We start from the raw sequence: 13,801 nt of genomic DNA, 5'->3' as shown, positions 1-13,801 counted from the left end.
CCCTCCCTTTGAGAACTGTAGCCTGGCTCTCCTTGTCTTTACCGCGCCGAACCTTTCATCTTGGTTCCGCAACCCGGGAAGGCCGTGTCCTCTGGCGCCGGGGCCGCCTTCTCGTCCCTGGGACCTCTCCTCTCCATTGCAGACGCCTCACACCCACCACCGGCCTTAATCCTTGGGGTAAGTCACTGCCTGACCCTCCTTCCTGGGAGGCCCTCGCCTCTGGCTATCCGGCTCCTCTCCTGACCCCCTCCCTTGGTTGGCTGTTCCGTAAACCGTGGGCCCACTTCAGCCAACTCCCGTACACCTAGACCCTGGATCTGGGGACGCCCTTCCAGACTAGGTGCCCGAATCCTAGGCGCAACCGAGCAGTGGAGACGTCCCCCTCGCTTGTCTGCCTCTGTTCCGAAGGCCAGGATCGAATCGGGGGACGCCGCGATGCGGGGCCTGTGCTCCCGACGGCCAGATCAGGTTCGTGGGACGCTGCGTCCTGACTCTGTGCCCCGTTAGTTGGGAAAGGAGCCGACTTAGTCATGGGGTCCGCAAATTCCAAGCCAAATTCCAACCACTCCACTGGGATGCCTTCTCTCAAACCTCGGTCCATTGGGACTAAGGCCACATAACGCCCTAAGCGTCTGGTCTTTTACTGCAACACTACGTGGCCTCAGCATCAATTGGACAATGGCTCCCACTGGCCCAAACATGGCACTTTTGACTTCTCGGTCCTCACAGACCTCAACAATTCTGTCACGGCAATGGAACATGGTCAGAGATCCGTAGGGCCAGGCTGGCTTTCTCTTGCGCCCCGCCCCGTCCCTCCCTCCTGCAAACCTGCCGCACTTTCTAAGTCTCGAGACTCCTCTCTCTCTTCGCCCTCTGCAGACCCCTCTTCTGCATTCTCTGATCCTCTAGATTCTCAGTCTTCACCTCCTCCAGCTCCCCAATCCAGCCCCTCCCCCTTTCTTTTCACCTCCCAGCCGCCACACCCTCTCCCTGCTGATCCTCTTCTCCCTCCCCGCAGGGAAGTGGGTGGGAACTGGAGGAAGACTTAGAGTCCATGTTCCTTTCTCTGTCTGATCTCTCCCAACTTGAAAAGCGTCTTGGCTCTTTCACAAACGATCCCACTACCTACACCTAAATTTCATGATCTTACCCAAGCCTATGACCTTACATGTCATAATTACATGTTCTCTTCTCTTCCACCCTGACCTCTGACCTGTCCCCTAGCCGGTCTCCAACCGGCAGCGCCTAAACCTATAAACTTTCATAAGCTCTGAAAGATTACCCTGTCTTCCTCAAAAAACCCTCCTGACTTCCAAAGGCTGAGGATGGTCCTCAAACCCCTACCCGGGACCTGCTGAACATGGTCTTTACAGTATTTAACAACCGGGAGGAACGGGACAGGGCAGAGAGGAAACTCCGCAGTCGCCAGAAGGCTGAGCTTCAAGCTCAGGCCCTAGTAGCTGCCTTGAGACCGCCAGGCCCTGCTCCTCCAACGACCGCAGCGCCTGCTGCCCGACAGAGGACGACAATGGGCCCCATGAGCCCCAGCCAACCAACTGACCGCCGCCGCCGAAGCCTGCTTCAAATGTGGCCGAGAAGGCCACTGGTCCAGACAATGCCCCAACCCCCGCCCTCCAGGACCGTGCCTCATCTGCAACCTCCAGGGTCACTGGAAAAGTGACTGTCCCTCCACGCCTGGCTGTGGTGGGCCAGTCCTTCCAGCCCCTGCAACTCTTGCCACCGGCGGTCTTGGGTTTGGCAGCTGAGGACTGAAGAGGCCTGGACTCATCGACTCCAATAACCTTTGAGGAGCCCAGGGTAACGGTCAAGGTAGCAGGTAAGTCCATCCCCTTCCTGGTGGACACGGGGGCTGCCTTCTCTGTCCTCCCCTCCTATTCCGGTCAAGTTTATCCTTCTCAGGTCCTGGTTACGGGAGTTGACAGCCTTCCTTCTCGGCTCAGGACCACTGGTCCGCTCTTTCCTAGTCATGCCTTCTTGCCCCACACCGCTCCTGGGTCACGATCTTCTGACCAAACTCAGGGCTACTCTCTCATGGCTCCAACACCCTAGCGCTGCTCTCATCCTCCCACGGCTCCAAACATCTCCTAATCCTTCTCAGGACTCCCCGCTGTCTCCCTCCACTGTCAACCCCATGTTCTGAAATATCTTTATCCTGATTGTTGCCACCCATCGTACCCCAGTCCTCATTCGCCTTAAGGATCCCTCTTCTTTTCCCTCTCACCCCCAGTTTCCAATTTCCCTCACTCACCGTCAGGGTCTCAAACCCATCAGCCAACGACTCCTGGGAAAGGGACTCCTTACTCCTATCAACTCGCCCTGTAACACTCCCATTCTCCCCGTTAAAAAAAGCCTGATGGTTCTTATCCCTTAGTTCCAGACCTTCGCCTCATTAACGAAGTGGTGGTGCCTATCCTTTCAGTAACTGTGTGCTCGGCATCCCAGGGGCTGATCAGTGGGGCCGTGTTAACAGAACGGAGCCATGGGAGGGGGTGGGGGCTGGGAGCGTATCAGCATCAGTGGACTCACCCTCCCTAAGGCCCTAAATCCAGTTCTCAGTTTGACCCACCCTTTTCTCTGTCAATGAAAGGGCCAGATCTTGCAGTAAGCAGCACCCTGCACCCTACAGCCTGCTCCACCACCCCCACCCCCAGGGCGCACCAGGAGGCCCACCGAGAGCAGCTCACAGGGCCTCCACCTGGAGCTCCAGGACAGCCGGGCCCTCCAGCTGCTCAGACCCTGTCCCTGCAGCCTCTGTGTCCCCTGTGCCCAGGCGAGCAGGGGCTTGGGCAGAGCCCTGCAGTCGGCGAGAGGCCCTGCTCTGGAGGGTCACGCAGGGCAGCAGCACGGCCCCTGGTCTCCCATGGTCTCTGCGCTGCAGAGACCCTCGGTGGGCAGGAGACCCAACTTCAACAGGCCCCTTCACCCGGGGCCGGTGCGCCATGAGACACCAGTCGGATTTGCTTCTGCAAGGGATGCTCACGCACACCCCCAAACCCAGGAGGGGCTGCTGCTAAGTGGCAAAAGCACTGGGCTGGTACAGGTTCAAAGCCCCCTCCTCACTGCCTGCACAGTGGAGGGGGGCCCTCGCATCCCTGTGACGGGCCGCGGGGGGAGGTCCCTTCGCCTCCTCACTGGGACGAGAGGGTCCCCGTGCCTCGCTGTGCTCCACTTTCTCTGCCCCAAACTGTTAGGGGGAAAAGGCTGTCCTAAAGCTCATTCCATGCAGGCTTTGTGGACTCCACCCCACCCCAGGCCAAAGCCAAAGACACTGGGAACTCCACATCCCATCCCCACCCAAGGGAAGGTGGCTGGGACCTGAGGCTGGGGTGAAGCAGCCAGGTTGGTATAAAGGCAGACACGTGGGCTTTGGGGGGTCCCCATTTTGGCTCCCCAACAGCTCGTCAGGCCAGCTCGCTCGTCAGGCCAGCTCGTCAGGCCAGCTCGGAGAGTGACTTTGGGTTTCCGGGTCGGCGGATCGGGTAGGACGCATGAAAGACTTTCTTTCCCTATTTTCTCCCTGAGTTGTCCATTTTCCTTCTTTCCTTTTCCCTTGTAAATAAACCTTTTATGAACCTTCTGTGTGTGCCTGCCGTGGAGTATTCATAAGTCCCTTGTAAGCACGCGGGTGAGGACCCACAGCCAGGAACCCCTTCAATATCGGGGCTGCCCTATAACAAAACCAGGACAACCTCAGACCCGAGAGGGCCAGGTGGGCACGGGCAGAGCTGGGAAGCCTCCTGGTGTGTCTGGGCACCCCCGTCCCGCGGGGATGTAGAGCTGCACCCCAGCCTGGCAGCCTCCGATTCCGCCAGCAGGAGGACAGGACCAGCCGGGGGTCCAGGCCCTGCACCAGCCAGTTGGCCCCCATGCACCCCCCGCCCCTCCCCTGCAGCCTGGCCCTGCCTGGCCTACCGTGGCCCCCAGGGCAGGCCTGCTTCAGCATGGGCTTGTCCATCTTCTTGGCGTAGAAGGCTGCATACCACACGCGCAGCTCGGAGCCCGGCGGGATGTCCCGCGAGGTGGTGAAGTACACGTCGCTGCCGTGCTGGTAGGCCGTCAGGTTCTGCTGCTCGGGCGCCAGCGCCGGCCGCACCAGCATCATCCAGTTGCAGTCGTCCTCGTTGGAGGTGTCGAAGCACACGGGGTGCCCATCCTTCTGGAACACCTGAGGGCAAGCGGGGTGGGTTGGGGGTGAGGGGCAGGCCCTGGGGGCCCTAGGACCACCTGCCCCCTCAGCCCCCATCCCAGCCATCTCCTCTCAGACCCCTTCAGCACCTCAGGCTGTCCCAACCACACCCCTGCCTTCCTCAAGGCCCTGCAGGCTCCGCCCTGGGGTGCCCTCTCTGTGGTGCCCTCTCCTGTCCAGCCTGCAGCCACCGGCGCCCCGGGGAGGGAGAGGCAGAGGCGGCTCTCCTGCTTTACTCCTGCGACATCTGATCCACTCCTCAGTGTGTGGCAAAGCTGAAGATTACAAACTCCTACCTCAACTTTGACTGAGGTTATAGAACAAAAGGAACGAGGGAGACGTCCTCTTGGAATTTGACAGAACAGTCTCTGGGGCGGGGAGGGCCCGCTTTACCTTCAGGGGGAACGCCGACTCCTTCTCCCACTTGGCGACTCTCCTGGACTCAAACGGGCCGAACTGCGTGCGCTTGACCAGCTGGGTCACGGCAAACACCCCCTCAGCCCCATCCTCCAGGCGCCTGATCTCCAGGTTGGACGGGAGGGACGACCTGGAAGAGCCGCAGGCCCTGAGCGCCCGCGGGCTAGTGTGGCACTCGAGGGCAGGGGAGCTAGAACAACCTAAGGCTGGCTCTCGCCACCCAGCACGTGGTGTGGGGCGTTTCCTGGAGACCCCCCAGGAGTGAGCTGGAGCCAGAGGGCACCGCTCCTGTGCCCGGCGCCCTGTGTGGGCAGAGGCAGCCGCGAGAAGGTAAGCCGCACGAGAAAAGCTGGCTGGGACGGGCTGGCGGTTCCCGGAAGCAGCGACACCGCCCTCTGGGGCCAGGGTCGTGCCCTCGCCCGCGCTGCTGGGCCGTGCCGCTACCTCCCCACCTAGATGCGGCTGCTGAGGAAGCCTCGTCCAGGCTCCAACAACAGCACCTGATTGTGAAGCCGGGCTCTGCCCACTGGTCGGCACGGCCCCACAGGGAATGTGGATGGCAAGCCCCGGCCTCCTCCCAGATCTGGGGTTTCCAGAGGCCCTGTAGCTTCGCTTGGTCTGCACACTCCCTGCCCCAGCCCACCCTGCCCGCCTGCAGGGCCTTCACTGCCCATGGCACAAACAGCCCAGGGCTGCGCCCCCAGGCTGTGCCAGGCAGACAGCCTGGTCCTGGGAGCCTGACCTGGGCGCCGGGCCTTCGCCCCGACCTGGGGACACAGACAGGCTCAGTCCCCACGCCCCGCAGGCCAGGGTTGCTTGGGCTGAGTCGGGGCAGGCGGCAGCCCCCGAGGGCCGACCGCCCACCGCTCCAGGCGCTCACTCACCTGGCCCTGCTCAGCACGAAGGAGTCCTTGACCATGACCACCGGGCCCAGCTCAGGACACTCTGAGTCGTGGTACTGGGCGCAGTCCTCGCACCCTGCCAAGAGGCAGCTGTGTGGGTGGGGCTCACGGTCCCGGGAAGCAGGCCTGCCCGGCGGGGTGACCATGGTGCAGACACGGGGTGCCCCGCCCCACCCGGGAGAGGCCCCGCTCCATGGCGGGGCAGTCACCTCGGCCGTGGCCAAGAACAAGCCACCAGGAGCGAGAATAAATGAGAAGCTGCCCGAGGGACCCGCTCGTCAAGGCCCCGCGCCCAGAAATCCTCAGCCCCGACACCGTCCTGAGCCCCGCCCGCCCGCCCAGGGGCCGCTGCTGGGCTCTGAGCGGGCCCCAACCATGCCCCTGCACACCCGTGCAGTGAGTTACAGTGATGCCCGGACCGCGCTGGGGTGTGAGAGAAGCAGGAGCCCGCGGGGCGGCGGGGCCACTCACAGATGAACATGATCTCCTCGCTGACGTCCTCGGCCATGGTGACACCTGCGGGCGACAGCCTGGTGAGGGCGGCTCTGGCCACGGCCTCGGGACGACAGCTGCTGAGCCCGTCCGTGTGCAGCCTTCCCTGCCAAGGGACGGGGCCGTCGGCGGGGTCCAGGCCTGGAACAGCGCTGCCCCTGAAGGGACAGCCTTTCGTTGCCGCACCTCCCCGCCTTGACTGGAACCCCGCCACAGCCGCCTCCTGCTGCCCCTGCTCCCCCCTGGGTCACGCCGAGCCCCGTGGAGATCTGCTACTTGCTGCTCCTCCCCGGAACCACCTCAAGAAGCACCCCAGTGGGCGAGGGGCTCAGCCCCGTATGTGGGGGTGATCTGGAGGTGATCTGCTGGTGACTTCCTGACCTATAAAATGGGAATTAGAAGGCCCACTTCCGCAGGCTCGGGGGCACACAAGTGAGACACTCCCACAGGGGCCACAGAACGATCCCTCCTCCGCCCCCCCCCGCCCCCCCTCGCTTCCCACCCTCCAGTGTGCACAGCTCGCCCTGCTCGGGGACCGCGCCTGGCCCGGGCCCAGCTTGGTCCACACGCCCTACCCGGCCAGCTTCAGCAGAGGGCAGGCCCGGCCAGGCCAGGTGAGGGCTCAGATCTGCCCCCCACACGCTTTTGAGAGCCCACGGCCCCAAAGACCTCTCTGTGGCAGAGGGAATGACCGCGGGAACCTGCGAGATGGGGCTTCTGACGCGGCCCTGACTATGGCGGTGCGTGACCCAGGCCTCCGCCGCCCACCCCGGCACAGTCTCCTTTCCGGGGAACGGCCTTTGCGGGCCCAGCAGGACCAAGGTTCCGGAGCCCGAGAGCCTGTGTTGGCCACAGGGACCATTCCAGCGGCCGCGTGCCCCGGAGAGCGGCCGGCGTGCGCGGGCAGGCAGGAGGCCCGAGATGCTTTAGAAGCGACCCAGGAGGTGAGGAGGGGCGGGAGCCGCTGGGCCTTCAGACCTCCTCCCAAGCGCCTCCGGGGTCTCTCCCCTGCACGGTCATCCACGGCCGCCTCCGCCCGAGTCTGGCCGCTGACGCTCCCGGCCGGCAGTGTCCCTGCAACGCGGGCCTGAGCGTCCCCTTGAGCTCAGGGAGCAGGGCCAGCGCCAGGGCGGCGGGCAGGACGCAGACGGGACAGGCTGAAGTGTGGCTCTCGCGGCCAGCCCCGTCCACCCGCAGTGTCCCCTGGAGAAGGGAACGCGACTCGGCACGCGCACGACCCCACGCGAGAGCCTGCGGAGACCACTGTTCAGGGGAAATAACCCAAAAAAGACCAGAGGTGTGAGGCATGGCCCCCTTAGTCACCGGTCCTTGGGGAGCTTCCCTGACACCAGCGCTTCTCAGAGTGCGGTCCCTGCACCGCCACAGCAGCCCCGGCCCTCCCCAGAAAAGCACATTCCCAGGCCCCTCCCCAGACCTGGCTGGCTCCCTGGCCTCCCTGGCTCCCGCACGGCCAGGTCGGCTCATCTGAGAACTGCTGCTAACCCCTGAGTGCGGGGCCCCGCAGCGCGCCGGGGGCCTCTGTGCCAGGAACTTGAAACCATCCACGCAGCACTCGGTGACCCCCTCACTGCCCGCGTCACTGCTGCTGGGGTGGGAGCAACCCAGTGCCCGCCGACGGGGCCAGGTCAAGGGGAGGTCCGGCCGCGCCGAGGCCACCATTCAGCCCCCGGGAGAGGCGGTGGGGCAGCCGAGGGAGGCACGCGCGGGAAGGCAGGGCAGAGGGAGAAAGACAAAGGCTGGGCGTTCAAGACGAGACAGAACACTCTAGAAAGGCCTTGAGAAGCGTCCACCCAAAGCACCCGCTCTAACAGGAAAATCGATTAGCTGAACTACCAAAATTTAAAAGTTTCGCTCTGTAAAAGATGCTGTTAGAGGGATGAAAAGACAAGCTAGAGACGGGAAGACAGTTTGGACCCCACGTTCCCTTATGCCTGCAAAGAACCCCCAAGCCTCAGCAGGACACGTGCACACACTCCAATCAGAGGACGCGTGAGAGCGATGAAGGGGCAGAGGGAGCCGCAGGGCAGGCCGGCACGCGCACGCCCGAAGCCCAGCCCGTCAGCGGGGGAGGAGGAGGCGGGCAGCGGCCACTGCTGTGGACGAGCACGGACGAGGGCTGTGGGCGAGTTTCTGATGAAGCCCACGTAGGGGTGTGTTCACTGCCGCCCCCGCCACAGCAGCCATGGTGCGGAAACAGCGCAAGGACCGATGACGACGGCGGATCAGCGGGCTGAGCTGTGGCACGGTGCCCGTACCTGGGGCGCAGGCACCTGTGTGTTCACGCACCTGGCGTCAGGGGCGAGCTCTGGCCATCAGTGGGGAACCGTGCAACTGCGCGGTCACCCATGCGAGGGCCAGGCGTCCGTGCAGTCACCCTCGCGGGGCCGTGGACTGGTTTCTGATTATCTGTGCATGAGGCGCGTGTCTGGTCAGGCTCAGCTGCATCGAGTATGGCGCCTGCTCACATGGGAGTGCCCAGTGCCCACCTCCCACCAAACCTGGAGGATAAACAGACAAGGACTGGGGCATACGCCCAGGACCCTGCCTAGGCCCTGGGGGCATCTGGTAGGATCCAGTGCCCCTCCCTCCATCTGTGAGTGTCTGCGCATGTCCAGCAGGTATCAGACTGGCCTTCCTTTTCATGACCAAATAGTATTCCACCCCGCGGCCGGCCCCTATGGCCCATCTGTTCCTCTGTTGATGGACTGGCGCTGGGGTGAGCAGCACTGGGCACAGGGTGCTAACCCCACATCCCCGGCAGCCCCGACTGCTTTCCATTACGGGGCAGCAGCCACCCTGCTGGGCGCAAGGTGGCAGGGGACGCTGGCTCGTGTGGGCTGCAAAGGCTGGGACTCCGTGATCTGAAACTCTGGCAAACGAAAGCTCCACAACTTTAAAAAACAGGCAGCTAAAAATAAATGGAAGAAAAAGGTGTTCCCGGAGGCTGTGGGGGCGAGCGCGAGATGAAGACGCGCTCGTTTGCGCTCGGGATGGAGAGGGGAGGCGGGAGCCGAGCAGGGCGGCCGAAGGTGAGCCTCACGTGCAGCCGTCTCTGGCCGTTGTCGTTGATTTGAAATAATTATAGAGTCGCAGGAAGTTTCAAAATAGCGCAGAGAGGCCCGGCCTGTCCTCCGCTCGGCTCCCTGGGGGCGGCTTGGGGAACCGTGGAGTCACACTGAAACCCCAAGGTGACCGCCCCAGGTAAGCATTACCTTGCGAAACCCCAAGGTAACCAGCCAGCGCAGGGCTGAGCCCGGGCGTGTGCGCGCAGACAAGCCCACATCACAGGTGGGTTCCGGGCCGGAGCCCCAAGAAGACCCCCTCTGCACCCCACTGACAGCCCCACCGGCAGCCGCACGTCTGTTCTCCACCTTGACAACTTGGTCATTTCTAGAAGCCGCCATTTCTGGGCGGCCTGGGGGGGGAGGCCGAGGGAGGCACGCGGCTGGCTCACCGGCCCCCCAGGCTTCCCCGTCTGGGCTATCACCAATAAGCTTCGGCCAGCGGTCATCCACAGCTGTCCTCTCTGGACAGACGCCTCAGGCCCCACGACGGGGCCAGTAAGACAGCTGCCGCCCTGGCGGGGCCCGAGGGTGCAGCCCCAGCCCCCAGCCCTGGTGCTGTCTTGTTCCGGCCACTCCCGCAGACGGACAGGGACGGGGTCGTCCTCAACCCTGCGCCCCGAGGCGCGGAACAAGGCCGGACGCAGCTCCTGGGTCACCGCCACCTGTACGGCCCCTCAGGGACACGTCCTTCCGCCCCCTCCAGGGGCCCAGCTGCCTCCCACGGTGGCTGCAAGCTCCTTGGCTCTCTGGGTCCTGTGTCAGCTGCTGCTCCACCAGCGTCTCCTGCCTGCGCCCCGCTCCGCGCTGCAGAGCCAGGGTGTACCATCCAGCCTGCTGACTCGCCCTTTTATGGACCATGCCGCCGAGGCCTGGTGCCAACCCTGGACATTCACATTCCTCCTGTGGCTTGGGGCCGCCCCTGCCCCACATTTCAGCCCCAGCGGTTATGCCGCTCGAGGGGCCCGTCGGGGAAGCCCGGAGGCTGGGGTCCCAGTTCATCTCCGCCTCGGGCGACCAGGCCCACCAGCACCTGCACGGCCTTGGGGCTCGGGCCACAGCGGCCGCCACACTTACCGGGGCCACTCCTGGGTTCCTCGGGTCCCACCGTGTCCGCCCCGCCCCCACCACCCGGCGGGGCCCAGTGGCACAGCCTGGACCGGGCGGCCGGGCCCATCTCAGCTGGCCGAGTCCCCCGGCTTCTCCACGCGGGCTCGCGCGCCACCTGGTCTCCGCGGGAAGTCGTGCAGATTCACACAGAGAACTTGGGTGACGTTTTATTTAACACGATATATTGAAAATATTTCCACTTCAACATGTATTTAACATAAAAATTAGTTTCTCCAGTAGGTCTTGGGTGCGAGGCATGTGCTCTGCACCTCTGCCCCGGAATCAGACCAGCCCCCGGGCGCTCGGCGGGGCACCCTGGCCAAGGGGTTGGGGGAATCCATTTTTCGGCAAGAGAAGTATTTCCCCCGAGCACACAGGGGTGTGAAGGGAAACTGCAGTGGGGAGCGCGACAAGGAGAGCCGTGGCAGGCAGTTCGGCCGGGCCGGGCAGCCCCCTGGGCAGACCCCTGTGAACACTGCCAGCCCCCGCCTGGCACCGGCCTGCGGCAGCCTCGTCTGCAAACCCTGGGCAGCCCACGGGGCCCGTCCTCACCCCTGCTACGTTCCATCACCCCCAAGCCGTGCAGTGACCAGGCGGGGTCCCCCATGAGCCCACAGGCCGGCCCAACCCTGGGCCCCGGCCCCTGATGCCCCCTCCCAGAGCCTCCGCCCCATCGCCATGGCCCCGTAGCAGCGCCCGCGCTGGCCCTGCAGGGCCGCGGTTCTGGCTGACCGTTAGGTACAGCTGCCTTCGCGCTCATGCCTGCCTGCTGGGGTGCGGGGTTGTGGACACCCCAGCCCCGGGCACCCGGAGGTGGGTCTTCCCATGTCAGGGACCTCCTCCCCTCTGACCTCCTGCCCCGTCGCCGCACAGGTGACCCTCAGGCTGACGGCTCGCGACCCCTCCTCACTGCCCCACAACAGCCACGGGAAGGGGGCTCAGTCCTGACCTTCAAGGTGCGTCCGGGACAGCCTGTGCCAAGGGCCCTGAGCCACATCTGGGGGCTGCCCGGGAGGCCCCCTCACTCTGATGACGGGAAGGCGCGGCCTGTCTGGCTCTTGTGCAGACTGACTCGTCAACAGCTCACCTCTTCTGAAGGGGCTGGGATAAGTCAGGCCCCGCGGGGAGCCCCCGTCAGGCCCCATCATTTTACGTGGGCTCGGGACACCTCGAGGCTACAGAGAGGACTGCAGAGCTTTGAGGGGCCACTCAGCCACACCCCGTAAGTGCCAAGGGGCCCCATCTTCAGCCCCAAGACACCCCCACCTGCCCGAAGCCGAAGGTCTGTCACACGCACACACCTGTGGGGACCCTGAGGCTTCCACACCAGGGGCACCGCCCCCACCAGGTCTGGGCAGCGTGGGGTCCCTTGGCCTCGGGAGGAGGCGTTTGAAGAGGACACACGGGGCGGTGGGCACTCCCGCAGGAGGGCCAGGCTGGGGCCGCTGCTAACGGGTTCTGATTCCCTTCAGCGGCCACCTCCACCCCACACGGTGGCCACACCTCGTGGCCACACCTCCCGCACCCGCCACACGCTCCCGCAGGACGAGCCAGGGCGCCTGGCTCCTCAGCATGCCTGTCCACACTCCCTCCACCCGCTGCTTCCACTGATGCCAAGCGGGCTCTCGAAGGCCTGGCTCCCGGGGAGGCAGCACCGGCCCTCTCCGCAGAGGCAGAGCCTATCTGCCCCCACCCCGGCCGCAGCCCCTCGGGGCGCCTGCCTGGGGCTCAGGAGGAACCCTGAGGAGCCTCTGCTCATGCCCCGCGGCCACATGGGGTCCTTCTGTGCTCACAGAGGCCTGGCCACCCCCGCCGTGCACCTGCCATTCCCTGCCGCGACGCCCCAGCCTCCGCCCGCGCGGGGTGGGATGGCCGTGGCCCTCGCCAGCCTGTGAGGGGCACTGGACGCCGCGCCCCCCACCGGCGGCACAGGCAGGAGGTGGAAGGCGCTGCCCAGCCGGGGAAGGGGCGCTGCCCGGGCAGTTTCCTACTCCCCGGCCGGGGGGCGGCCTGGGCAGAGTCCTTCCCCGCGCAGGGTGCTCGGGACAGGGCTGGCCCGCAGGTGGGTGCCGCCGAGCAGGGCCCGCGGGAAGCGCAGCCGGCGGGGCACCGGCCCTCGGGAGCGCGCCCGGCAGGGCAGGGCAGGGCGGGGCGGGGAGCGGGCCTGGAAAGAATCTTTTGTTTCCTCCTGCCAAGCCCCGGGCTCCGCGGCCTCAGCGCCGGCGACCGCGTCCACCTGCTGGCGCGAGCCCGTCCCCCGCGCCCCGGGCCTGCTGTCCAGCCGGCGTCCGCGCGGCCAGCCCGGGCTCTGCTCCGCGGGCGGGCGCGGCTCGGCGGGCACCGGGCAGGGCGGGCGGGCGGGCGCGGGGGTCGGGGTGCGGGCGCGGGGGTCGGGGTGCGGGCGCCGAGGGCGGGGCTGCCCCGGCTCCACCGCGGGCCGCCGGCCTCACCTGCGCCCGGGACGGGGGGTGGGGGGTGGGGGCCCGCCGCGCCCCCCTCCGGGGCCGGATGCCGGGGGCGCCGCTGGGCCCGCGCTGGCGGGTGCAGCCCCCCCGGCCCCGCTGGCTCCTGCCCTTTCAGCGGGGGGGGGGGGGGGCGGTTCTCCGGGTTCTGGGCGCCCCGCTCCGGGGAGGCGCCCGGCCGGCCACGCTCGCGCCCCCGCGCCCCGGCCCCCGCGGGCGCGCACCCGCCCGGGCTCCCACCGCCCCCGGCCCCGGGGGGCGCCCCCGCCCGGCCCGGCCGTCCTGGCCGCGGGGCGGGGACCCAGGGCCGGGCCGGGCCGGGCCCAGGCGGGCCGGCGACCTGGCGGGGCGCTCGGGGCGCTCGGGGCGCTCGGGCGGGGGCCGGGGCGGGGGCGGGGGCGCGGGGCGCGGGGCGCGGGGGGCCGGGGCGGGGCGCGCGGGCGGGCGGGCGGGCGGGCGGCGGGCGCGCGGGGCGATCCCGGAGCGGCTCCGGAAATCCAGCCGGGTTTTGGCTCCGATCGCCCCGAGCCCGGCCGCGACGGAACAAAGAACCGGCGGCATGGCGGCCGGACCAGCGGGCGGACGGGCGCGGGCGGCGGCGCGGGCGGCGGGCGGCGGGCGCGGGCGCGGGCGGCGGCGGCGCGGGCGGGGCGCGCGGGCGGGCGGGGGGCGGCGCGGCGCCCCGGGCTTTACCTGCCTGTGGAATGCGCCGGGCGGGCTCGGATCCGGACTCCGGGTTGCGATCCGCTCCGGAAACTGCGCAGCACCGGAAGCCGCGGGGCGGCCGCGGGGCATTGTGGGAGTTGTAGTCCGCGGGCGGCGGCCTGGACGGCGCGGCCGCGGCACCGGCGCGGAGCGGGAGTGGGAAGCGGCGGCGGCGGGCGGGCGGGGCGCAGGGGCGCGGTCGTGGCAGAGGGGGCGCGGGGGTGCGCCCCGTCCTCAGGCGGAGGCCCCCGGTTGCCGCTTCCCGGGCCCGAGCGGGCACGGGGGGGGGGGGGGCGCGGCCTCTGGCGATGGCCCCGGGCGGCTCCCGGCCTCTGTCTTTTTCGTGCCGGCAGCTCGGAACCTTACTTGGGGGCGCCCGGGAAGGGAACTGCATTTTCCTTCAAACCGGGTCAGCCATTTGCT

General features: G+C 66.9%; 1 protein-coding gene across 2 annotated transcripts in view; it reads right to left on the bottom strand.

Moving 5' to 3' along the window:
• Positions 1 to 13,428, bottom strand: part of PRDM15 (PR/SET domain 15) — a 34,061-nt gene extending 20,633 nt beyond the window's left edge. The window contains exons 1-5 of one of the 2 annotated variants that reach the window (XM_037524915.2): positions 13,367 to 13,428; positions 5,998 to 6,124; positions 5,509 to 5,602; positions 4,601 to 4,754; positions 3,934 to 4,186 (exon numbers count right to left, since the gene is read on the bottom strand). In XM_037524915.2, the coding sequence (XP_037380812.1) occupies positions 3,934 to 4,186; positions 4,601 to 4,754; positions 5,509 to 5,602; positions 5,998 to 6,034 (538 nt within the window). In that variant the 5' untranslated portion in view covers positions 6,035 to 6,124; positions 13,367 to 13,428. The remainder of the gene's footprint in view (positions 1 to 3,933; positions 4,187 to 4,600; positions 4,755 to 5,508; positions 5,603 to 5,997; positions 6,125 to 13,366) is intronic. The other variant, XM_054700259.1, reaches the window with a different exon arrangement.
• Between the last annotated feature and the right edge of the window lie 373 nt (positions 13,429 to 13,801).

Source organism: Talpa occidentalis, unplaced genomic scaffold (assembly GCF_014898055.3).
Source record: "Talpa occidentalis isolate TD23 unplaced genomic scaffold, MPIMG_talOcc4v2.1 talOcc4.4, whole genome shotgun sequence".
In the NCBI taxonomy this organism is placed as follows: Eukaryota; Metazoa; Chordata; class Mammalia; order Eulipotyphla; family Talpidae; genus Talpa; species Talpa occidentalis.
Note: the sequence above shows the minus strand (reverse complement) of the source record. Positions and strands in the feature narration are given on the sequence as shown.